At 59.1% G+C, this 23,867-nt stretch overlaps 1 protein-coding gene across 1 annotated transcript in view; it reads right to left on the bottom strand.

Annotated features, from left to right (window-relative positions):
- Nucleotides 1–7,099: 7,099 nt before the first annotated feature.
- Nucleotides 7,100–23,867, bottom strand: part of GNA12 (G protein subunit alpha 12) — a 43,172-nt gene continuing 26,404 nt past the window's right edge. The window contains exons 3-4 of the mRNA XM_037057913.1: nt 10,018–10,068; nt 7,100–8,211 (exon numbers count right to left, since the gene is read on the bottom strand). Of these exons, the coding sequence (XP_036913808.1) occupies nt 7,642–8,211; nt 10,018–10,068 (621 nt within the window). The 3' untranslated portion in view covers nt 7,100–7,641. The remainder of the gene's footprint in view (nt 8,212–10,017; nt 10,069–23,867) is intronic.

Here is a 23,867-nt window from a genome sequence, read left to right as displayed (position 1 = left end):
GTGCTCCACAGTGACAACTCAGGCCTGTGCTCCGAGAGCGCCTTGGAGCCTGGCACCAGCCCGTCGGAGCCCTTCACACCCTGACGCGTGGATCCCCGCTGTTGCGGCACAGCCAAGCCCAAGGAAGGGCCAGGCTCCCTGGTGGTCCCAGAGGGCCCCCCGCAGCTCGGAACCAGCATGGAGTCCAGGCCCGGGTCGGGGGAGAAGACGGAGGAGGAGCTGGCGTGGGTGGACGTTGCCATGGACGCCCTGGTGCAGTGTGAGACGTGTTCTCGGGGAGGCTCCCAGCCTGTTAGACCCCCCGGACCTGACTGGGCCCGACTCCCAATTTCCTGAGGTTATCAGAACATTTGAATAAGTGTGGTTCCTTTTCTCATTTAAAACTCGGTTTAGGATTTTTATATGGCCACTCTGAACAAGAGGTGTGTCCCCAGGAGCCAGAGCGGAGGGCCGCCGGGCCCTCCGGCGTGGACAGGCCAAGGGCAGAAAGCAGGCATTTCTCACGCCGGTTCCCCTCCCCCAGAGAGGTCTCCACGCTGTTGGACTGACTTGTTTAACGACAACTATATTTATAACAGAAATCCTTTTGCTCTCACATCCAAAATGTTGCCATGCTCTTAAATGACCTGATTGTGTCTGGGGACCTGAGGGAGGGAGCTCGGGGCACGGGAAGGGGTTGGGGGGCGGTGAGGGCCACGTTCTGAGCAGGTCTATCTGTGCCTGTGGCCTTTGGCTCTCAGCTGTGACGAGCGTCCCAAAAAAGCATTCTCAAGTGGGCAGGGACAAGGCCCTAACAGCAGCGCCTCCTCCTTGGCTCCCCCCCAGCCCCCCATCGTCCCCAGCTGCAGACACCAGCCGGAGAGATGTTCTGGAGAGAACAATCCCGGCCCGAGATTCTGTAAACGCGCAAAGACCGCTGCCTCCCAGCCCCTTCTCCCTCCCAAGTCCCCGAGTCACAGCACAACTCTGAGCTCGCCGGCGAAGGGGCCTGGGCGGAGCCAGGAACACTGTGGGGGGACACTCCCATGGCGGCTCTGGTGTCAGGGGGCCAGCCGCCCAGCACAGCCCGTGGGCCCTGAGAGCTCACCCCCCCCAACGACGTCTTGTCCAAGGGGGATGGGCAGCGAGGCCCGGACCTAAGGGGCGACAGACACGCATCCTCTCTGCAGCCCCGACTTCCCACTTCCCGGCCTCGCAGCTCCCCTCTGCCTCCCCGTGGCACCGTCAGACACCAGACGAGCGACAGAACCCTCCTGAACCCTCCCACTGGCCCCGGCCCCAACAGCCTCGCAGGACCAGACAGCCTTCCAGCCTTGTGCCGGCCTTGCTCGTGGGGCGGGAGCAGGGACGCGGTCCCACTAATGCCGACCTGGGGGCTGGCCCGGACCTTTCTGGGAGGAGACAAGTCTCCAAAAGGGCTGAAAGGGAGAACAAACACACACTGGCTGAGCCAGGCCACTGATGGTGCGGCCACGGTCCCAGTTTAGACCGGCCGAGGTCAAAGGAGAGGCCACAGCGCCCCAGGGACATGCGCACAGAGACGGTCCACGCGGAGCCGCTCTGTGGGCCGACGCTGTGGGAGCCCCCAGGTGACACTCCCCAAAGTGCCCTCCATGCAGAGCAGGCCTGCTCCAGGGGGGCTCCTGACCTCCGCTGGCCTCGGTGCTCAAAGCCATCCTGCCAGGCGGGCACCCTCCTTTTGTGGCCGAGTGGGCCCAGCCGGGACTGAGTGCTCTGCCTGGGGCTGCAAAGCTGTGGGTCCCAAGGCAGGCCTCACCGGTCAGGCCTCGGCACCTCCTCCTGGCCTTACGTTCTCAGTCTTTCTTGGGAAAGCACCTGGGCAGCCCCTTGGCCCGGCTGGACCCGACCCGGCCTGGTCCTGACTTGACCCACAGGCTGGGCCGCTGCTGCCCCCGCTCTCAGACTCCCTGGAGGTCCCAGTGGCCGGGTGGGTGGCAGTGCACGGGCCCAGGTGCCAACGTCAACAGCCCAAGCTGCTAGGGCTTCGCTGCTCTGTTTGTGGAGAGGGCCAGTCCCAGCAGGAATGTTTTCACCCTGGAGGACCGGGAGGAGGCTCTTGGAGCCTGCATGGGCCTGCCCGATCAGCCGGGAGCGCTTTCATCCACACACTTGGTCCTGCGGAGGCGGGGCAGGCCCCTCTGTCCTGAGGGGGCTCCACCCCCCCTCACAGGCCCCACCAGGCACTCTGGCTGTCTCTCCAGTCTCCCCCACGGGGCCCACCTCCTGCCCAGAGCACGGCTTCCATGTCCCCTCTCAGGAGCGGAGCCTGAGAACCATGAGGGACGTCCAGGGGCCCTGGACTCCCTGTCCCCTTGTCCCTCACCATCAGCCCCCAATGGACGTCTCATCAGCCCTGACTTTACCCAAGTCACGCGAGCTTCAGTCATACGTCAATGGCCGGCCTGGGTGGCATCACTCATGTGTCTAAGTCCAGGAGCCACGCGGAAATGCACCTGCATCTTGTCACCTCAGCACTAGGGTGACCGTGACCCTGACACATGGAGTATGGCTCATGCCGCTCCAAGTGTCTGTCCCCCTCACGCTGCACTTCCACCCCAAATCCACAGGTGCCTGGAGTCTGGATGAAGGGCTTTGATTCAGGGAGAAGAAACAGAAACTGGGAGAACATGTCCCACCGACGGTGCACATGGGGACCCGCTTACACGGCTGCCCGTCCCTTCCAGGGACAGGTGGCACCTTCCTGTCCTGGAAGGGTCTCTCGGAGGTGGGCCCTTGCTGTCACGGGTGGCCGGAGTCCTGTTTCATCTGCCCGGGACACACTGGCATGCACCTCACTTCTGCTCCGGTCCTCTGGCAGTGGGGGCGTTTAGAAACCTGGTTTCTCAGACCGAGTCACCTCGTGAGTGCTTATTCCGGGTTTCCACGCTTTCTGGGGTCAAGGTCAACGCCTTGGAGGAACGGTCACAGGGGGACGACGTCACGACTTCTGTTTATACCCATACCCTGACAGTGCTTTTTCGGCCGTGACGCCACCACGAGTTCTGTCCACGCTGGGGTCGTCGGCACTCGGAAAGGTCGTGGAGTTGACAAATGACCAAGGCTGCTGTTGGGTAAACACTGGGCAGCCCTTGAGCTCCCAGCCCCTGGCCGCAGGAGGGAAGCCAGCAGATGGAGCCCAGCCCCGAGGCTGTGACACCCCACCCACCTCACTGCCCTGCTGGGTGGCCGGGCGCCTGACGCCTGTGCTGCACACGCACCGAACCTGAGTGGGGCCCTGTGGTTCCGAAGAGGCACCGGCCCGCGGCCCCATGCTTGCCAGGGCCCCGAGACCCTCTGCTGCTCAGCAGGAAGTCCCGGCGGCTGCCACCACGGTCCAGGTCCCACACACGCACGGACCAGAGCCACCGGAAGGAAAGGCGCCCTGCCTGCAATGGCTTGAAGCAGAGAACCAGATTTCTGGGCGGGGCCGAGTGGTCCAGCCTCCGTACCGGGCTGAGTTCACAGTCTCAGCCCCTCGAGAGACCCTCCGTCCCACTGACGTTCTAAGTAAGGCTGATGGGGGAGGGGAGGATGACTGCATAACCACAGGTCAAGGCCCCACGTGACAGTGATTCTCACTGGTTCTTCAGGCCATTGTGCGCCCCGTCACCTGGGAGGCCTCGGCCTGCCGCCGCCAGAGGACTGTCTGCTTCTGGGCAGGATCCCCTTCCTTGCCTCACCGCCCCCGCCCACCCCGCCATTGTCTGAGCACTCACCATTTCTGGAAATGTCCTGCTTCTTCCTGCCGCCGTCTGGGACGATTTCCTTTGAGAAGCTCAGCTCCCCCAGGCCTGGTTTGGGGGGGCCTGAGGTCTCTGGGTTCCGAGGCCACGCCAGGGACTCCCACTGGCATGCTTCCCGCCCTGGGAGCTGCTCTGGGCACCAGGTGTCGCCCGGGGGGAGGGGACTTCTGGAGTTTGTCGCCTGCCTGTGGTCGGAAGTTCTCACCTGAAGAGACGCCAGCAGCAGCGTGGAAGTCACAGCTACCTGTGACAACAAGGCCACCCTGAACCCTAAATAACCAGTCTCTTAAGTTCTAGAGAGTTCTGAGGGGCGGACCTGGTGGTAAGAGGCAGGACCCAGGTGGGCAGGCCCTAGTGACATGGAGACACTGGGGGGGGAACAGGAGCAGGCGGGGGGCATCTCCTCAGCCCATGGCCACAAGCTCCAGCGTCAGCCTCCCTGAGCCCTTGCAGACAGTATGTCCTGTGTCCCAAGGGCCCTGAACACACCATGGCTTCTGACCGTCTCGCCCACATAAGGACTCGCCCCTACTCTTCAGGGTCCAGCATGGCACCCCCAATCTGCAGAGCCAAGTTTCCTAAACACCCAGAGGCCACTTCAGAGTGAGCACACCGGATGCCCCTGCCGGGGAGAGGGGCGGCCCGACCCCTGCAACAGGTGGAGGGAGGACGCCCCCTCTTCCTGTAAGTCGCAGAAGCAAACCCACCACGGCTCCTGTGAGGCAGGCTTCTGGTCGGGGGGGGGGGGGCACATCGGCGGCTGCTGGTGGGCAAACAGGGCTCTCGCCACAACAACCCCGGGGGGTCAGGACGACAGAACGCGCCCGCCCTTCCTCTGGCCTCTCGACAGGTCCCCCGGAGTGGCCACTGCTGCAACGGCCTGTCCGGAAGCCGTGCTCAGAGTCCCCGTCCAGGACGGTCTCCGTGACGGCTGCCTCGTGTGCCGAGCGTGCAGCACGTGGAGGTATCAGCTGTGATCACCAAATAGCGAGCCTCCAAGTAAAAGGGGGTGTTATTGCTCTAAATTTGGGGGTCTGAAACTTGAACTTCATATTGGCTTTGAATGCTAAGTGGTATTTTCTGTTAAGCAAAGAAAACCTAAGCATCGATTTTAATGAACATCCAGAGACCGGAGGGAGTGAAACCGCAACCATTTCCCCGAAGCAGCGCCGATCCGGGCGCCACGCACCGGCCACACGCCATCACTCGGCAGGGCCTTCGCCTCACACCCCACGTCAGGGGCGTCTGGCCCGGGGCCCCTGTGTCAGTCCGTCACAACTACTGACCCCGTTTCCACATTATAGTTTCTGATGTCGGAGTGACAATAACCCAACTCACTTTTCCCTTATCCGAGGAACGAAACAGCTCACCAGGATGAGAATGCAGAGGTCTCTGTCAGTCACGAAGCTCTAACTCCACATCTTCGAAACAGTTTCTCCACAAACAGAACAGTTAAAAACATCTCAGCAAAAGGCCCCACGGGTCTTTCCTGCACAGTATGACTAAGACAACAGCATCTTGTTTTGAGGAAGTTTATTGTTACATTTTTGCAATAATAGATGAGGCACAGCTATCTCCTGCTTCTCCAATATCTCAATAAAAAAGACAATAATCAAGGGTAACAGTGGAATTAGAATAAAAAATTACAAAGCCAAAGGTTTTAGAGACAAGGATGACTACAGCCTATGTGTAGCGAAGTTGTGAACGGTTTAGTTTCACCGTAGAAATCGTTCTCTTCTTCTCCGGCCATGACGAATCCCAGAATTCAGAGCTGACGCTGTTGACACCTTCCTCCTGGGGCCTGGGGACACCCAGGCTGGGCGAACAGGCCACAGGGTCGGGGGCTGAGCTGGTCGGGGTCCTGGCCTCCAGGCTGCCCCACGTCCCGGGCAGCTCCATACAGTCACGGCCCCTCGTACACACATGAACGTGAACGAGCGACACGGCCCCTCATACACACATGAACGTGAACAAGCTACACGGCCCCTCGTACACACATGAACGTGAACGAGCTACACAGCCCCTCGTACACACATGAACGTGAACGAGCTACACAGCCCCTCGTACACACATGAACGTGAACGAGTGACACGGCCCCTCGTACACACATGAACGTGAACGAGCGACACGGCAGGCTGGTTACAGGCAGAGGCACTCAGATGGGGCTGCCGGCAGGTGTGCGGACCAGGGGGTCAGCAGCCCACACTTCCAGGTTGGTGAGGAGCAGTGGGAGCCCTCACACACCGACGAGACCCAGTACAGTGACAGGCAGGGCCGCCCCCACTGTCATCAGAAGCAAACCTGATCTCAGCGCCTCCCTGCTCCAGCCGCCCAGGACTCCCTCCCTCTGAGCCCCACGGTCGGCCCTGAGCCCGGGCACGGCCTCTCGGCTTGTGAAGAGCCACAGGAGGAGCACAAAACAAGCAACTTCTTTCTGGCCAAAAAATCAAAAGCAGCTGAAACCCCCCCAAACGCCGCCACTCAGCCTCAAGCACCAGCGAGAAAGGACCTCATGTTGTCTTCTCATCACACACACGGGGAGAACAAGGGTGCCTCAGAGGCAGGCTGCCCCTCCCCCTGCCCTGGGTCGGCCTTGCCTCCAGACTCAGGCGCGTCTGGCCTGCTGACTGGGAGCCAAGAGAGGTGCCAGGGGACACAGGAGGGGAGGGGAGTAGTGCGGCTTCAGGACAAGGGCCCCAGGAGGTGTGTCAACCACAGTGACATCCTGGGGCCAGCCACAAAGGAAGCTCTTTCCTTTTTCTTTCAATGCCGGGGAAGTCCCAGGAGCCGAGACAGGCTCTGCAGCACAGCAGCTCCCAGCGGGGACAGTGGAATGCAGTGTCCTTGCACACGGAGCGGTGCCTGGCAGGAAAGTGGGCCGGCGAACTGGGTGCCGCCGAGCAGCCTGGCCCCGCCCCCAGCTCCCGGTCTCCTGGCTGAGAGCCGTGGCCGACGGTGACCTGTGCTGTGTGGGCGCTCAAGAGGCAGGAACCCTGGGCCAGAGCCGGGAGGGCAAGGGGAGCTGAGACAGGGACTGGCTGCAAGAGGTGTTGGTGGGGGGCAGTCTGCAGAAACTCGGGGTGCTGCGGGGCCCGGAGGCTTCCTGCAGGGCAGTGTTGGCGGTGCCCCAGCAGGTGCGTGACTGCAGGCTGTGCTGGTAACCCTGCAGCTGCCGGGGCTGAAAGGGCGGGAGTGCCATCCTGAGCCAGAGCAGCCGACAGCAGGGATCGTCAGGAGGGGACTCGAGATGGGAAAGTCCCCCGCAAGGCCAGTCGGTTTGTCTTTGCCAGGAGGTGGGGGAGGGCAGGGCGGATCCAGAGTAACAAGCACCGCTGTGCGCCTGGGCGGAGAGGGACGCGTTACGTCCACAGACCCGGGCAAGGTGACAGGCAGGAGGGACAGCGCACGCTGGCGCAGTAAGGCAAGACCACACCCGTGGACCCTGACCCCACCCTCTGAGGCGGGCCCTGGGCTTCACCCAGGGGCCAGTACCGGGGGCTCTCAGGAACTGGGCACGGGAGCTTTAAAAGGCAACTCGCTCACTTTGGGAGGTGGCCCGAGACCCCTGGCACGGGACTGCGTTAGCAGCATCAGTGTGCACTCGGCCTCCTACAAGCTACGGCGGCAGAGCTCTGGGGTTAGACCTGCGAGTTAGGGGGAGAGCCGTCTGCAAGGCCGGCCGGTCAGTGTTTTGTCATTAGAGAGAGTGCGCACGCGCACACATGCACGAGCACGCACTCGGTGCCCCGGCGTCCGGCGGGAGAGCGTGCTGTGCGTGCGCGCTACCGCCGCCGCCCGAGCGGCGCGCGGAGTCTCAGTAGTGTGCATCCCCAGGATCCAGTAGCTCGTCGGGGCCCCGCGCCGCGGCCGGGCCGACTCACTGCAGCATGATGTCCTTCAGGTTCTCCTGCAGGATCGTGTCCTTCACCGCGTGGAACACGAAGCGGATGTTCTCCGTGTCGATGGCCGTGGTGAAGTGGTGGAAGAGCGGCTTGCTGCGGCTCCTCCGCCGGCGGTCGAAGCTCTGCACCAGGAAGCGCTGCACGTCCTCCAGCCGGTGCGGGTCGCCCTGGAAGTCGGGGAAGTGCTTCCTGATGCTGACGCCCTTCACCTTCTCCACCAGCAGGTCCGTCTTGTTGAGGAAGAGGATGATGGACACGTTGAAGAAGAGCTTGTTGTTGGCGATGGTCTCGAAGATGTTCATGGACTCCACCAGCCGGTTGGTGCGCCGGTCCTCCATGAGCACCTGGTCGTACTCGCTGGAGGACACCATGAACAGGATGGAGGTGATGCCGTCGAAGCACTGGAACCACTTCTGGCGCTGCGACCGCTGGCCGCCCACGTCCACCATCTTGAAGGGGATCTTCTTAATGACGAAGTCGTGCTCCACGATGCCCTTGGTGGCTTTCCTCGCCAGCAGGATGTCTTGCTTACTAGGAATGTAGTTCTGTAAGATACAGCAGGGGAGGTTCAGGAAGGAGGCGTGGGAGAGAGAAGCAGAGACTCAAACCGGTTCTTCGGGAAGTCAAGCCAAACACCCAAAGCACCTGGTTTATCACAAATGCGCCTCGGGGTAGAAAGCGGAGGGACCTCAGCTCTCCAGTCTGAGGGTGCTTCCAGCATCTCACTGGTGGGTCTCGACAGGAAACCACAGGCAACTAGCCATCCTCTGCTTCTGCCCCACAGCTACCTTCTAATCCCCTGACTTCTGGAGCAAATGCATTCTAAAACCTTACTGTGAAACAGCTCAGTTTGGGCTTTGCGTATACGTCATGTTACTCATGGAGAGCGCTGAAAGCCTTTCCTGGTGCGCAGCCAGGCAGGCGAGGGAAGTTCCAGGACCCGTCTCAGCCTCGCCTGGCCCCCATGACCACTGCACGCCGCGCCTGGGCTGCAGCCTCCCCAAACGCACAGGGTGACAGCGCCCCAGGACCGGCCCCGCCTCGCAGGGCAGATGCGGGCCGCAGAAAGCTGCAACCGCACTGCAGGATGGCCGAGGGGGCCCGACAGGGGAGACAGCCCAGTTACTGTAACAAGGGAAAGGAAAAGACAGATGGGCGAGAGGAGCCCCCAGACGGAAACCTCCAGGAAGTGGCAGGGACCAGTCGTTACCTGAGGACTTGACGACGGTGTTGGTTCAAATTGCTGGGGTGAAGCAGCATCCATGAGAAAGTGTCCCTGACTCCTGGGAAGTCCCCAAGCCGGCTGGGGAGTGCTGGCATTAAGGAACTACTGCCGCTTCTTAGGAGCGGTAGGGCATTGTGGTAGGACTTTTGGAGTCTTACTGTTCAGAAATAGGCTCTGCATGGTTGGTAGGGTAATAATATGGTTGTAATAATTTATAGATTAAAAAAATTTTTTTTTGCCCTGGCTGGAGTAGTTCAGTGGATTGAGCGTGGGCCTGAGAACCAAAGGATCATGGTTCGATTCCCAGTCAGGGCACAGGCCTGGGTTGCAGGCCAGTTCCTGATGGGGGACACACGGGAGGCAACCATACATTGATATTTCTCTCCCGCTCTCCTTCCCTTCCCCTCTAAAGATAAACAAGTGAAATCTTAAAAAAAAATTTTTTTGATTTACTTAATTTCAGAGACAGGGGAAGGAAGAGAGGGAGGGAAACATCAACATGTGGTTGCCTCTTGCACGCCCCCTAGTGGGGACCAGGCCCACAACCCAGGTGTGTGCCCTGACTGGGAACTGAACAAGCCAGCGCTCAGTCCAGTGCGCCACACCAGTCAGGGCTCATTTATAGTTTTAATTTGAACATTTCACTTAAAATGTCCTATGGTGTGCTTGAGTGTGATAGTGCTGTTACAGAATGACATGCTTACGATTTTGTAATAAGACTCTGTCGTAGAAACGGGGGTGTTTCCTGTGCCAGACCCTGTACTACTGATGGAACCGCACAACGAGGGACATGGCCCTGGGGAGCCGGGGTGGGGCTGTCGGGACAAGTCGGACCACGGTGGTGACAGTCCGACCTGGGGTTCAGTACACTCTCCGTATCTGTCCACATCTGAACTTTCCACAGCAGACGGTCAAAACGCCTGGCCCCTGGGTGGGGACTGGGTGAAGGGACTGCACAGAAACGCCACCTCACTATTGATTAGCAGCTACTGCAGGTCTGTGACCGAGGACATGGGCGCTTCCCCTACAGGCTCGAGGAGACCCTCGTGACCCTGCCACCCTTCAGGTCACCTGGTGCGCCAACACGGCGCGAGGGCGGAGCCCGGACGGGGTGGCGTGCACTCACCAGCTGGCCGATCCGGTCCAGGTTGTCCAGGAAGTACCTCACTGACTCCCCCTGCCGAGAAGAGAGAAAACACCCGTGACTCAGTCCCCGAGGTGGGGCCTGACTCGTGGACAGAAGAACTCGCGTGTCATTTCACCTCCGTGTGAACAGTAAGGCGAAGGAGAAGGTCTACGACTGCACAGAGATATTAAAAAATAAAAATAACACATTTAAGTTAAAAAGTGCAGTGTCTCTAGCTGCACCCCCAGGATTCAAGGTCAGGCCGGTTTCCAGAGCGCCCTGCTGCGCTCCGGCTGCACAGGGGCGGGCTGGTGTCCCTCCGAGGACGGGCCAGCCTGCTCCGGGTGAGGCCCACGGGCCAGGTTCCTGTGCTCTGCCGCAGACGGCCCGCTGTACCTCACATGCTGTCTGTCTTCCAGGACAGAGACCGGTAAGAGGAGAGCCGCCCACACACGGGCTCCGGTGTCCTGGGACTTGCCCGTCTCCCCTCACGTGTCTGTAGGACGGACCTGCCACCTCCGGGGGGGGGACCTCCATGGAGGAGTGATGCGTCTTTCTCTGTCCCCTACACACGCTGGGCCAGAAGTCTGTGGGCTGTCCCCTGGCTGGGAGTGCAATGCCAGTCACCCAGCCCTGTTTCAGGACGTGCGGAGCCACCAAATGCAGTGGCACCCACCGGGCGTCCCAATGCTGGCTCCTGCAGAGTCAACCAGGCAGGTGGTCAGTGAAGGTTCCCTGTGCCCCCACCCCTGACAGAGTCAGGCACCAACTCAAACAGCCCAGATACGGAATTACTAGACAAAGACTTTACAGCGGCCATTATAATGAAGCTCAATTGGTAGTGACGTGCTTATAACGAATAAAAACACAAAGCATCTTAGCAGAGAAACAAAAACAGCCACACAGCGTCGGCACTAATACAGAGTGCTGCGACGAAGCCTCTAACGGGGGGCTCAGTACGGGCTGGAGATGATGCAGAAAGGAGCCAGCGAGCTCCGAACTCAGGCGGCAGAACCGATCCAGTCCCAGGAGGGAAAGAAAGATCAAGACACGAGGACAACAACGGGGCCATCTGGGGGGCAACTTCGCAAGGTCACCCGGACACCTTGACTGGATACCAAGAGAAGAGAACAGGGAGCCCCTGAGAGAAGGAACGTTTTTTTAAAAAGCAGAGAACTTTACAAATTTGGTAAAAGACATAAATTTACAGATTTCAAGAAGCTCCACAACCCCAAACAGGCTCAGTGGATTGAGCACCGGCCTGAGAACCAAAGGGCTGCTGGTTTGATCCCTAGTCAGGGCACAAGCCTGGATGGCAGGCCAGGTCCCTGGGGGGTGTGTGTGAGGGGCAACTGCACATTGAGGTTTCTCTCTCTGTCTCTTCTTGTCTCTCTAAAAATAAATAAATCTTTAAAATAAAGGAAGAGGCATATGGGTAACTGGACAGAAATCAGAGTCCAGGAGGAGCGCCACACGGAGGTGGCAGACTGGTTTGGGCAAAAGTTGTCATAGTAACTCAGGGGGTGGGGGGGAGAGGAATGTCTTTCCTATAAATGGTGGTCTGTCTGGGAAAAACAAAGCACACAGGTCCGATCATCATGCCCAGAAACTGGCTCAAAATGGGTCTTGGACCATGTGTAAAAACTGTGGACTCAGGAGCGAACACAGGCGGAGATCTCTGTGATCCTGGGGTGGGAACGGGGTTCTGTGCCGGCTGACCTTCGCCATGACCTCATGGATGTGCCCACGCACAGTCCCCTGCCCTCGTGGGTGGGGTGGGCCAAGGCCAGAAGGGGACCGGCCTCCTCCCCCCAACCTCCAGCACCCGGGACCCTTTCAGAGCAGCGCCCCCCCGCGGGCCTGCGGAAAGTGAGCAGCCGCGCTGTTGGAGGAGGGGCCCGGGGGCCAGAAACTAAGGGTACAGGGAGTGGAGAGGGGTCCCAGCTGGCAATTAGCAAAATAAAAGGGGTCCCGGTCAAATACTGCAGGGAAGTGAGCTCTGTAAGGACAGGTGAGCCCATGACCCCTGGACCTCTTCAGCCTGGTGAGCCCCTGAGACAGGTTGGAGGCCTTGCGGGTGCCGGACTCCTGACCAGTGCCCACCACGGGCAGCATATCTGTGCAGCTGTTCACCCGTCTGCACTGTGATCACCTGTTACCTAGCAGCAGAAGTAACACATTTTCAAGGCCAGACCCCAACGAACCATGAAACCACACGTTCGCGCATGCGCCCTGAGCTCTGGCAGCCTCGTGCTCGGTGGGCACTGTGGGCCACGGGGTGCTGGGCGTGCGTTTTCTCAAAGGGGGCTGCCTGGTTAACGTATGACGGCAGCCCCGGCAGCCCCACAGTGGACTCTCTCGCTCCAGCAGTGGTCCCGAGCCAACGCAGAACGGGGCCGAGTCAGACGCTGGCTCCGCTGGCTCCTTCCCTCGGGCTCTGCAGGGCAAGGCCCCGAGTGCTCACTGACTCGTTCCAGCAAAACCACCTCCCACCGGGCACCATCTCCCCAGGGATCAGCACGTGATGTGCCAGCCATTAACACCGAGAGAACGAGGCGAGACACGCAGGCACAAGCATGCATGTAGGCGGCCACCAGTGATGTCACTGTGGCTGGGTGCGCGACCGTCCGCCCCCACGTGCACGAGTGACAGTGTCAGTATGAGAACCACACCCCAGAGAACTCTGGAAGCACGACCCTCAAAGCCGAGGCCAGAAACCACCGCTGCCCCCAAGGTCGGTGGCCGGATGTGTGGCTGGCAGCGCAGTGGGACAACAGAACACAGGCGCGGGGGGGGGGGGCGCTTGGGGGGCGCCGTGCACCCAAGGAACACGCCCCATGCAGCCCACACGGTGGCTCTCCAGGTCGGAGTGCCATCTCTGCAGCCTCCTCCTTGACACGAAGCCACCGCTGCGGACCTGGCATCCCTCCGGGCTGTCCCCGTGTGGACCCGGTTCTCAGCCTCTGAAGGGGAAGCACCGCCTCTTCCCCTTCCCACCTCCTGCCCCTGGGGTGCTCGAGCAGGAAGCAGCCTGGGGCTTTGTCATGCGACCACAGACACCAACAGTGACAGAGACACTGGACCTTAAAAGCACGAAACACAGAAAACCGCCTGGTGCCTCGAGGCTGAGGAACCAGAGCTAACGGGGAGAACCCTGAGTGCGAGGTGGGACCCTGGTGGGGCCAGGTCTGTGCTTGCTTGCCCAGGGCTGCTCCTCCCCGGGACCCGAGTCTCGGCCTGGGGAAGGACGGGAGATGTTGAGGGCTGACCAAAAGGCCATCAGCTGTGGTTTTCCGAGGCCGACTTCCGAGGAGTGCCACCCTGTTCTGTGCACACCCACCTCTGCCCAAGTGACGGCCAGCCACCAGGGATGCACTTGTCCCTGCACACCAAGCCAAGCCAACCCGCCCCACAGCCTCTCCAGACACTGCACACAGAGCTTGCCTGTCCTTTATTCCAAAGACACACCTGTGACATAATGGCAGGTCTCAAGGATGCCACACCACAGGTCCAGGCACACACCCCACAAGGACCCGCAGGACAACCTCTTAAAGCTTGTCACTGTCCCTTTAAGTCTTTCCAACCCCCAGCTCCCAATCCCTGTTCACTTCCTTGCACAGGCAGCTTGTCCGGGAGCTAAGTTTAGCTGCCACCGCTCCTGATCCCCCCTCTAGGGACATCCCCAGGCCTCTTCCCCTGGGGCTGCCCCAGCAACCCACCAGACTCTTGCTTGCAGGAGCACAGCGAGGAGCTGTCGGCCCCCTGGGGGACAGGGTCCCTGCTCACAAATGGCTTTGGGGTCACTCTTTGGTGGGACCCCTTCTTCCCTGCAGCTCCCCCGTCCTTTCCTGCTCTGACAGGCCGGCCGGTCACTGCGCTCGATCCATGACTCATCTTGGGACAGGCTGTTGTTCTGGACCCAGGACAGTAAAACTCAGAGGAAGTCACAAACACAGACCTTCTGGAACCCAGGCCTTTTCCTCCGCCCCCGAGACGCGGCCGGGGGGGCCTTCCTGAGCTGCACGCACGGAGTTCGGGGGCGGTTCGAGCCCTGCTCGGAGGGCTCCCTGCGGACAGACTGCTCTCTGTGCCCGTTCCCCCTTCCACAAAGCCCGCGGTGACCCTGCTCGGAGCAGCCTCTGGCTGAGACACGGGGACGGTGAGGGCACTCCGACAGGCGCATCTCCTGCCCACTTGCCTAGGGGTGCTGACGCCAGGGCAGAGCTTGAGGCCCTGCGGACGGAGCTGCCAGGGGGGCTGTCACCCCTGGGCCATCACCGGCTCACCTCTGAAACTGTGAAGGACAGAAGAGACGCCACGGCACAGGCCCACGCTCCCCGCCAGCTTCCCCGCCCTGCACACGCGTAACAAGCCCACTTCATGCACAATTTGGCAGCCACTGGTCCTCCTCCACGGGCCTGAACCTGAGGAAAAGCCGCCCTGCGGCACGGTGGCTGCCAGGGTGCAAACAGCCCCTGGAAAGACTGCTCTTGTCCTCCTGGGAGGGGCCGGTGTCAGCTGGCCCTCTAGATGGGCACTCAGAACCCAGCGCTCAATCGCTGCTCGGGAGCCCATCTGTCACACCGAGTGCCGGAATGCAGGACAGTGGCAGGCCCGGCCATCCAGCGGTGGGCCACGGCAGGGCCTGGCCCTCACTGAGCCATCCCACCAACACCACAGTCCATAGCACCCGCCCCACCCTCTGCCTCCCACCCCCAGTGGACCCTGCAAGCTGAGCAGAAACCTGTGCAAGGGGGACCTGCCAAGGGCGCTGTTTCTAAACCCCGGCCTGCTCCGCCTCTGAGGCTGGAGACCCGCATGGCTTTGTGTCCAGGGGCAGCTGGGCAGGCCCCAAACAGCGTCAGCTGATGAGCGGCCAGCGGGACCCTGGTGTCTGAGAGACCAAGGACAGTCCGTGGCTGGCTCAGCACGGACCACGCGCTCAGCCATGTAACAACACCACTCGCAGCTTTGTGGCAACTGCTGTGCCAGGCAGTGTGCTACCAGACGCGTGTCGTTGCATGTAGTCCGGTCTCAGTCAGCAGTCCCCGCTGTCCTAGGTGAAGACACCACAGCTTGGAAGTCGGGCTGTCTGAGGTCAAAAATGCTGGTCAAGTCCACAGGCCATGCTTTTACCCACCCACCCCATGTGCAGGGCTGAGCCCACCAGTGGAACTGACCACCGAAGACCATGTGCCCAGGAGCGGAACGAGGACGGTGATCCCAGCCTGACCCGACCCGGCGCCAAGCGGAGCACAAACCCCGTGTCTGGGCAGAGCTTTGAAGCCAACGGCCACCGCGGCAGGCAGAGGTGGCGGGCCAGAGCCACGGGTCCAAGGGCTTGTTGCTGGACACTCCCCCAGCGGGTCTTCCCCCACCTCCCCGAACAAAAGGGACAGAGGAGGGCTCAGAGCCGCCGTTGCTCTGCCAGAGTCTGAGTCACCGCAGTGTGGCTCTCTGAAGCACGGGGCGGCGAGCTGCTTTGGGAAAGTTGGCAGCGCCGCGGCTGGCCGGGGAGAGGGGCGGGGCCCAGGGCAGGGGGGCCGCTGTTCATAAAGGGCTCTTGTGCTCCCAGCCTCAGCCCCGCCCTCCACAAACACCCCGAGCTTGTCCTCTGTGGGGACAGCACGCCAGGCGGCCTCAGGAGGCCCCTTCCCATCTCCATTCAGAATCGTCTCTGAAGCGTCCTGCCAACAAGGAGACACCCACCACCAGGGTGGGCACACGCCCAGGGTGACTCGCAGGAGAGACTTAGGTCCCCAGGGCACGAGAGCCAGGACCACCTGAGGGCAGCACAGGAGCCACACTCAGCACAGTGCCAGGAGGGCAGCCACACAGGGCTTGCCCTGCGGCCTTGCCAGCTGTCGGAGCGAGCCCCTGGGCAGCCCTGCTGGGTGGGAGGAAGCTCCCGTGGGCTGGCCCCCAAGTTGTTTTTCAGCTCTCAAAGACCCTGCAAGCTACAGGTAGTGCAAAGCGAGAGGGTGACGCCACCCGACCTGCAGAGCACTGTGGAGGGGATCTGAGCGCGGCGCCCGCCACTGCCTGTGTCGCTGCTGCTTCTGCAGCGGGGTGTGCCCGGCACTGCGAACCCGGGACTTTCACTGCACGCTCTTCTCAGCCTGGGCAACGCACACAACTAGTCCTCTGCCTCCAGGAAGGCTCCCTTACCGAGAAAGTTGGCTGAGCAAAGGGATCTTTCTCTAGAGTCTGTAAGAGGCGGAAGGGGGTGTCTTGGGAAACCACTTCCATCTGCCACACAGCCTGAAGGCCAGACCTCAGTCAGTAACTGGGGTCCCCAGGGACCGTCTCTTTTCTCCCGGGTGGAAACAGGGTGTGAAATACAGGTCCCTTGAGCCCTGGTGCCAGCCTGAGGGAACCCAGACCTTGGACCCTGGGAGCAAAGTGCCGCCTTCGGACAGGCTCCCGCGGCATGCCTCGAGGGCAAGGCGGGCTGCTCTGGGGGAGCCTCCTCAGTGCAACCTGGGGCTTGTCCAGGAGCAGGGCCACGGGAAACGTAAGCCCCCCACGGCCAGGGCATCGGGAACCTCCCGGACAAAGGGGACACTTGGAAGGTGTCAATAAACTGCTTCTCAAAGCCACATGTTTTCCACCTTCTCCGATGGAGAATTTGCTTGGTATTTCCAAAAATGTGTTTCAAAGTCAGCAAACAAAAGAGTGAGTTGCAGGGTTATTTTATGACATCTTGCTTCTTAAAGCCCGGGGAAGACAAAATTTTATCACATTCTACACTAAGACTGGTACATGAAGTTCCTTTTTAAAAGAGAAAATTCAAGGAGAAGCAGAGATTTATTTTTTTTTTAAAAAAAGCCCAAACCAGTGTACCATTTCCTGGTGATCCGCTGCAGCCAAGGCCAAAATGAGTGATAATGGGAAACCGGGCCCTGGGGTTTGCTGCTGATTTGGCCATGCCCCCCCAGCTCCCCTGGGGAGACCGGCTCACACCTCACTCGCACTAACACGGCCACCCCACCTGCCACCATGCAGAGACCCTGAGTCTGCTGTGAGGCTGAATAGGAAAGAACAGGAAAAACGAAATGTGCTCACGGGCAAAGTCACCCCAGAAGCACAGGGGGTCGGCGCTCTCAGCACCGCATACACGGTGCTTTCCCATGACGGAGCGGCAGCCCAGGCCTGTTCGGGGTTATGGTGTCCCTGGTGGCCGGAGGCTGGGAGCTAAAGGCAAAGTCCAGGACCCTCTCTGTGGGTGCTGGGACGGCAAAATTTGCTGTCTAACGTACAGATGGGTTTCCTCCCTGTGGTTGGGGGACCCGCATCATACTTTCACTTGACGTAACTCTACAGAATTTCCTCACTCAGATATTCTGCTAAAATCCTAACTAAAAAAACACAAAAAACAAAAAACTGAGGACTCTAAAGTCTCATATTCTTACTTGGGGGAGGGGGAAACCAAAACGTTCAAACCCGGACCCCCGGCCAGCGTAACCGAGCCAAGGCCTGCCCTCTGGGCTGGGGTCGCTTCTGTGTGCGTCTGAGTTTCCCGGTTCTCTGGGGGTCAGAGGGGCGCCGAGCCACGGGCCCCTGCAGCTGGGCCGCGGTGGGGACCCATGCAGCAGGTCCCAGTCTTCCCTCCCTGTTTCCCACAGCAGCTGCCCCTGGGCCTGGCGGCCACACTCTGGCCCAGTCCCCTAGTGAATGAAACCCGACGTTTAAAATCACTCTGTTACAATGTAAGGGACAGATCCCACCGATCCTGCTGACGGCGGAAGCTAATCCGGGAAGGTTGTTGCGTGAACCAGTGGGCAGGGGACGGTGAGAACTCTCCAAACCGTACCACCCCCTCTGGGTTTCCTGAGCCAGACCTTTCCCGAGCGGCGAGGATGACCAGCGGCACCAAGCCAGAGGTCTGTGCCCTGTGCCCACTCACAGCGGCCGGTCTTCACGCTCTGCAGTGAACCACACTCTCTACTTAGAACCGGGCGGAGAGCACGTGGAACCGACCAGCTCAGCCACCTTGGAGTGTGCGGTTCGGCAGCTCCGCTGCTGGGAGACGCAGCTCCAGAACTCTGCCCCGTAGGGGTCTGAAACTCTATTAAAGGCCTCCCTGGCCCCTCACTGTCCCTGCTCTGCGTGCTGTGTCCAGGAGCCCACTTCACCGTCCCCATGGGAAAGGCGTCACACTGCGCGTGGCCTTCTGGGACCTGCCAAGCACCTCCCAGCCCAGGCCCGCTGTGGCGCGTGTCAGTTTCCTTGCGTCTGGAGCTGAGTCCCAGTGGATGGACCCCTGTGCTGCCCGTTCACCTGTCAAGGGGCCCCTGGGTGGCTTCCACCTCTGGCTGCTGTGGATGTGGGTGTGGGTGTCCTGTTGAGACCCTGCTCTCAGTTCTTCTGGTGTGAGCTGAAGAGGAGTCGCTGGAGCCTGTGGAGGTTCTGGGGCCAGGTTTCTGGAGCCACACCACTGTTCTCCAGGGCGGCCACGCCGATTTACGGCCACCGACAGACGACGCCAGAGGGCCCCGGCCGGTGCTCACCCTCGGCAGCAAAGCCACCCCGATGGGTGTGAGGCAGCATCTCACTGTGGCTCTGATTTACGCTTCTCCGATTGGTCCTGAAGCGGAGCGTCTCTTCACACAGTGCTGACCATTTTTACAGATCGTCTGTGGAGAGATGTCTATTCACACCCTCTGTCTCTTCTCACAGGGCGACTTGCGTGGGGCGGCGTGATTCGCTAGCGCTTGCTCCCCTCCCGCGGGCTGCCTTCTCACTTTATGGACCCTCTGCGGCACAAAACTCCTCCCAGCAGTTTCCATTCCCAAGTCTTTCCCCTCCTTGCCTAAGTTAACCCCTAAGTATCTCATTTTCATTTTGGGGGACTTTAAATGTGTTCTTCGTATGTGCCAAGGATCACGGAGAAGTCATTGGCGTCGCGGGAGCATGAAGCACAGCTCGGAACATGGTCAGCGACACTGAGCGTTTTACGCTGCTGATGCCGCTGTAAGTGGAACCGGTCCCGACTTCCTTTTCGGGGCGCTCACTGTCATGTCCAAAGACGCAGCTGACGGTCGCTGTGCAGCCTTCCCCTCTGCTGGACTCGGTAACCAGCTCCAGCAGGACTGTGTGGAATCTTCAGGGCAAACAGAGCTAATTTTATTTCTTTTCCAACTTGGATGCCTTTGTTACTGCTTTTTCCTCCTGCCTGACCACTCTGGTTAGAACCTCTGCCGCCCCGGCGAACAGAATGGTGAAAATGGGCAGGTGCGCCCTGTCCGGGTCTCGCTCGGACGGGGTCTCTGGTCTCCCACCATTAAGGAGTGCGTCAGCCGTGGGTCTTCCAAAGAGGGCTGTTATGTCATGTCGTGGTGGCTGCTGTTCATTCACAGTTTCTGTGCTGGCTTTATCGGGGAAGGGTGTTAAATTCGTCAAACGCCTCTCCTGCACGGAATCGGTCACACATTTCCGGCTCGTCATGCTGCCACGTGGCACTGGCTTGCTCACGCTGCACCGCAAACTGCGTCTGATCGGGGTGGGCCGCTATCTCGGCGCTGCTGGACCTCCCTGCTAGCGCTTCGTAGAGGACGTTTGTGCTGCTGTTGGCAAAGGGGACTGGCCCACAGCGCCCCTTCCCACGGTCTGTCTGGTTTTGGTGTCCGGGTCGTGCAGGCCTCGCGGAGCGAGTCAGGAATGTCCCCTCCTGAGTTTTCTGGAAAAGTCTGAGAATGGTTGCTGCAAGTTCTTTTTAAGTTTTGGGTAGAATTCTTTCAACCCATCTGGGTCTGGGCGTTCGAAGAGTCTCTTGTGGACAGGATGCACCCGGACTGTGTGTTTCGGTCCATCGTGCCAACTCTTTTTAATACACAACGGAGTGTGAACAAGAAATTCTAGGGCTAAAATGCAGACAAGTCACTGAACCTGAGTCACGCCAATGGCCGGCAGGCTGCTTTAATGCCGTTTGTTACCTTGGCAACAGCTCTGTGCCTTTCCTTGGCCCCAGGACACAGATCCACCAGACAGCACACCTGGGAGACAGGTCGGAGGACCCTGTCTCTCCCCCTGCTGCTCCTGTTGCCCACCAGGACCACCCGCCCCCTCCCAGCTGCCCCCCCCCCACCCAGATGCTGCCTGGGTGGGGCTGGTTAGTGCGGGTCTTTCCTGGCCTGAGTGTACCCCCAAACTTCTAGCGCTGCCGTGACGCCAGCAAATGGAGGAGGGGATGGACACTCCCAGACTACACCTGGGTGGACAAAGGGGGCCTGTGAGAGAGTGAAAGGCCTAAATATTTGAAACACGAGAGTTATGAAGGAGGAACGAGAGGCAGCCAGCGACCAGCAAGTTGACAGCAGGAGCAGACACCAACAGTCAACACGCAGGTCGGAGGCAAAGCCAAGCCCGTGGGGGGCTGGGGCGCCAGGAGCATTTTGGAAACACAGCCTCGGCAGGCATCGCCGGCCTCCTCCACTTAGGCAAAACGAAGCGTGGGGCCAGGACCCCAAGGACGGTCATGCGTGGCTTGAAGCGTGTTTGTGAGGCAGCCAGGCCCATCCCACTGCACGGCTTGGGAAACACACACCCAGAAATGAGCGCTGGAGAAATTGTTATAAAGTGCCCCAGAATGATGCGAAACACACATGCAATAGACCACAGGCAAACTGAGGTCCCTTTAGGCCACACTGGCTCAGGGACGTGAGCAAAGCCGCACTCGAACCTGCTCCTGCATGTGGCATGACCCCAGGGGGACGTCACTGCCACCGTCAGCCTGGTCCTCAAGGACTTCATGACCACCGCTGTCATGGGAGGAGCAGATGCCCGACCGCGAATAAAAACCCCACAACGGAAAGTAAAAAACGATAAAAAAAATAGGTCTTACAATCATAAACACATACAACAAACGGAGACAGAGAACCACTGTGGCCGTGTGGTGGGCAGGCTTACTCCAGGGTTCACTGTTCTGTGCACTTGTGTGCACACTTCTTTCTTTCCACACAGAACCGGGCCCTCCGCCACACGCTGGGCCCCGGGACCTGCCCCCACTGGACGGAGCACGGCTGCTTTCACGTCAACAAGCGGCGCTCTCGGCCCCGCCAGCAGCTGCAGCGCGGCCCGTCCGAGGTCGGGAGTCTAACTAGCCGGTGCCTCCTGGGGCGGAGCGCTCAGATGACCTCCTTTCTGTTTTTGCTTTTATAGGCAATATGGTCCACATTCTTTACAGATAGTGTTCGCCTACTCGTCTAGTTACAGTGTCCCTCCAAACTCTTCCTACTGTGGACCATGGCGCACCCTAAGAGCGCACAAGAGATAAAAGCGAGCTGAACCGAAGAGGCAACGGCCTCCCCGGCCGAGAAGTGGGCCCTGAGCAGCGCTGCTCCGACTCCCGGAGCGGACCGCTGCCCCGATGCTGGAGATGCCGTTTCTCACTGCTCCCTTGTGGACTGCTCGCGTGGGCCTGTGTCCCTCAGCAACGTGGCCGGATTTTCAGGGAGCTGCGCAGCACACATGGGCCGTGGGGACGGAAGCGCAAGGCGTGCACCTCACTGTGTGCACCTCCCCTGTCGTGTCTGCCTGTGGGGCCACGGCCGAGTCTTTGCCACGCGGGGCGCTGTCCCTCGCCACGTCACCGCAGTGCTCAGAGTGAGCGCAGCTTCTTTCCCGGCTCCATGGTTGGACCGTCACATGTGGGCCCCTTCCATAGGTGAGTGTGCTGCTGAGACGTCTACACGCGTGCCTTTGTGCAGAGTGAGGGGTGGGCGACTGAGCCCCGGGGCACACGCCGTGCAAACTTCCTCGGGCACCACCGATCTGGTTTTCCGAGTTGCCACGCCAGGTCACGTCCCCGCCACGCCAGGGGGGACAGGACTTTCTGCTACTCTGCATCCTTTCCAATTCTCAGAACTGCTGAGTGTTTTAATCTCAGCGAATCTGGTGAGCACGGGATAAAATCATTTCCTCCTCTTGGGGATGGCTGTTCAAGCCCATAGTCCATTTTCTGCTGAACTGCGGACTTCTCGTGCATTTGTGGGGGTTCTCTGCTCTGGACACGTTTCTTTTGTAGTTAGAGGTGGTGAACGTGTCCTCTGCTTGCCCAGCTGCTGGCGCTTCTATATGAAAGTTCTGAATTTGATGGTGGTCAGTGATCAGTCTTCTCCTTTAGCGTCTACACAGGTAATGACTCAAGATGTTCCTCTCTACACAAAGATGATGAAGGTTTTCTATGTGCTCTTGATTCTGAAGTCTGATCCATTTGAAATCGGACGTGCCCGTGTGGGAGTCCAATTTCAATGCGCTCTGTGCGGTTCCACCAACTTACTTTTACCTAACTGCACCAGTACCTCCACTGTATGAAAGTTTTAGAAAAAAATAAATCCTAGTATCTGATTTATTAGATGAGGGGTTGGCAAACTTTCTGTAAAGGTCCAGATGGTAAATATTTTAGGCTCAGTGGCCCAGATACAGTAGACTTTGTTGCATGTTCTTTTTTCTAAGTCTTTAAAAAAGAGAAAACCGTTCTCAGCGAGGGGTCCAAACTGGCCACATGGACATTAGCCTGCAGGCCAGTTTGCTGGCCTTGGTGGAGAGGAGTCCCTCCTACTTTATCCTTCTTCAAAAGTGGCCTGACATTGTCAGTCCTCTGGGGAATGCAAATCAAAGCCATGCTGCAGAAAATGAAAATAAAGTGTGAGGAGCAGGACTCACGCTTCCTCTGCTTTCAAAACTGACTACAAAGCTACGGTAATCAGAATAGTGTGTTCCGGGCGGAAGAGTAGATACATTATAGACCAATTAAGTAGAACGGAGAGTCCAGGAACAGACCCGAACATGCACAACCAGTCGGTTTTCATCAGGAGGGCCAGGGCCACCCAGTGGGGAAGAACAGACGGCCCATGGAGGGTGCTGGGACCGCCGTGCGTCCACACGCAGGAGGAAGCTGGACCCCAGCCTCGCTCCACACCCCAACATTAACTCAGGATGGACCAACCTGACTGTAGGAGAACCATCCGAGTATAAGGAGAAAGCACAGGGTGAATGCTCCTAACCGTGAATGTGGCAAGGAATCCCCGTAGATTTGGCACCAAAAGCAAAAAGTGATAGATTCGCCCTCCTTGTCCTTGTTTTGAACCCTCCACCTGGGAGCACTTTCCTCTTGCTGAATGAGGAGCTGCGCACGCCCAGCTCGCTCTCTGTCCGAGAATGTCTCTGTGTGGCCCTCAGTTTTACAGAATTTTAGACCTCCTCGCACGGACGCCACCCCCAAGTGTCCGCTCCTTCTGGCGTCTGCTGCAGCTTCGCGAAGAAAGCTGCCAAAATGTTACTCCTTCAAAGTCTGTCTCTACCTTTTTCTATAGCTGCTTGTAAGACTTTCCTGTCTTTGGTTTTCTGTGGTTTCAATACACGTCTAGTTAGAGGTTCTTTCTTATTAATGCAGCTGGTTACATCTTATCAGCCATTATATCTCTTCAAAAACAGCCTCTGCCCGGTCGTCTGTCTGTAACTGCTGCTTAACCCTACGTTACGTTTCTTACTCTGTCCACTGCACCTCCCTGCCTCTCGTCTCTCCCGTTTTTGTCTCTGTGGTCTACAGTCTTCATACTTCCTTCCGGTGGGTCTTTCCAGTCCATTCACACTCTCTTTTATTATGTTCCAACTACTGCCTAAGTATCCACTGAGCTTTAGATTTTGGTTTGGGTATTTTTTAATTCTAGAAGTTCTAGTTTGTTCTTTTAAAATCTATCATGTTGTCCCAAATAGTTTCCGGTTTCTCCTGAGGACATTTTCTAACATTTACTTCTTCTTCTTCTTTTTTAAGATTTTATTTACTTATCTTTATAGGAGAAGGGAAGGAGAAGGGAAGGAGAGGGAGAGAGAAACATCAATGTATG

Source organism: Sturnira hondurensis, unplaced genomic scaffold, assembly GCF_014824575.4.
Source record: "Sturnira hondurensis isolate 20B ecotype Veracruz unplaced genomic scaffold, ASM1482457v3 Scaffold0009733, whole genome shotgun sequence".
Taxonomy (NCBI): Eukaryota; Metazoa; Chordata; class Mammalia; order Chiroptera; family Phyllostomidae; genus Sturnira; species Sturnira hondurensis.
The sequence above is the reverse complement of the archived record's forward strand: the minus strand, read 5'-3'. Positions and strand labels throughout refer to the sequence as shown.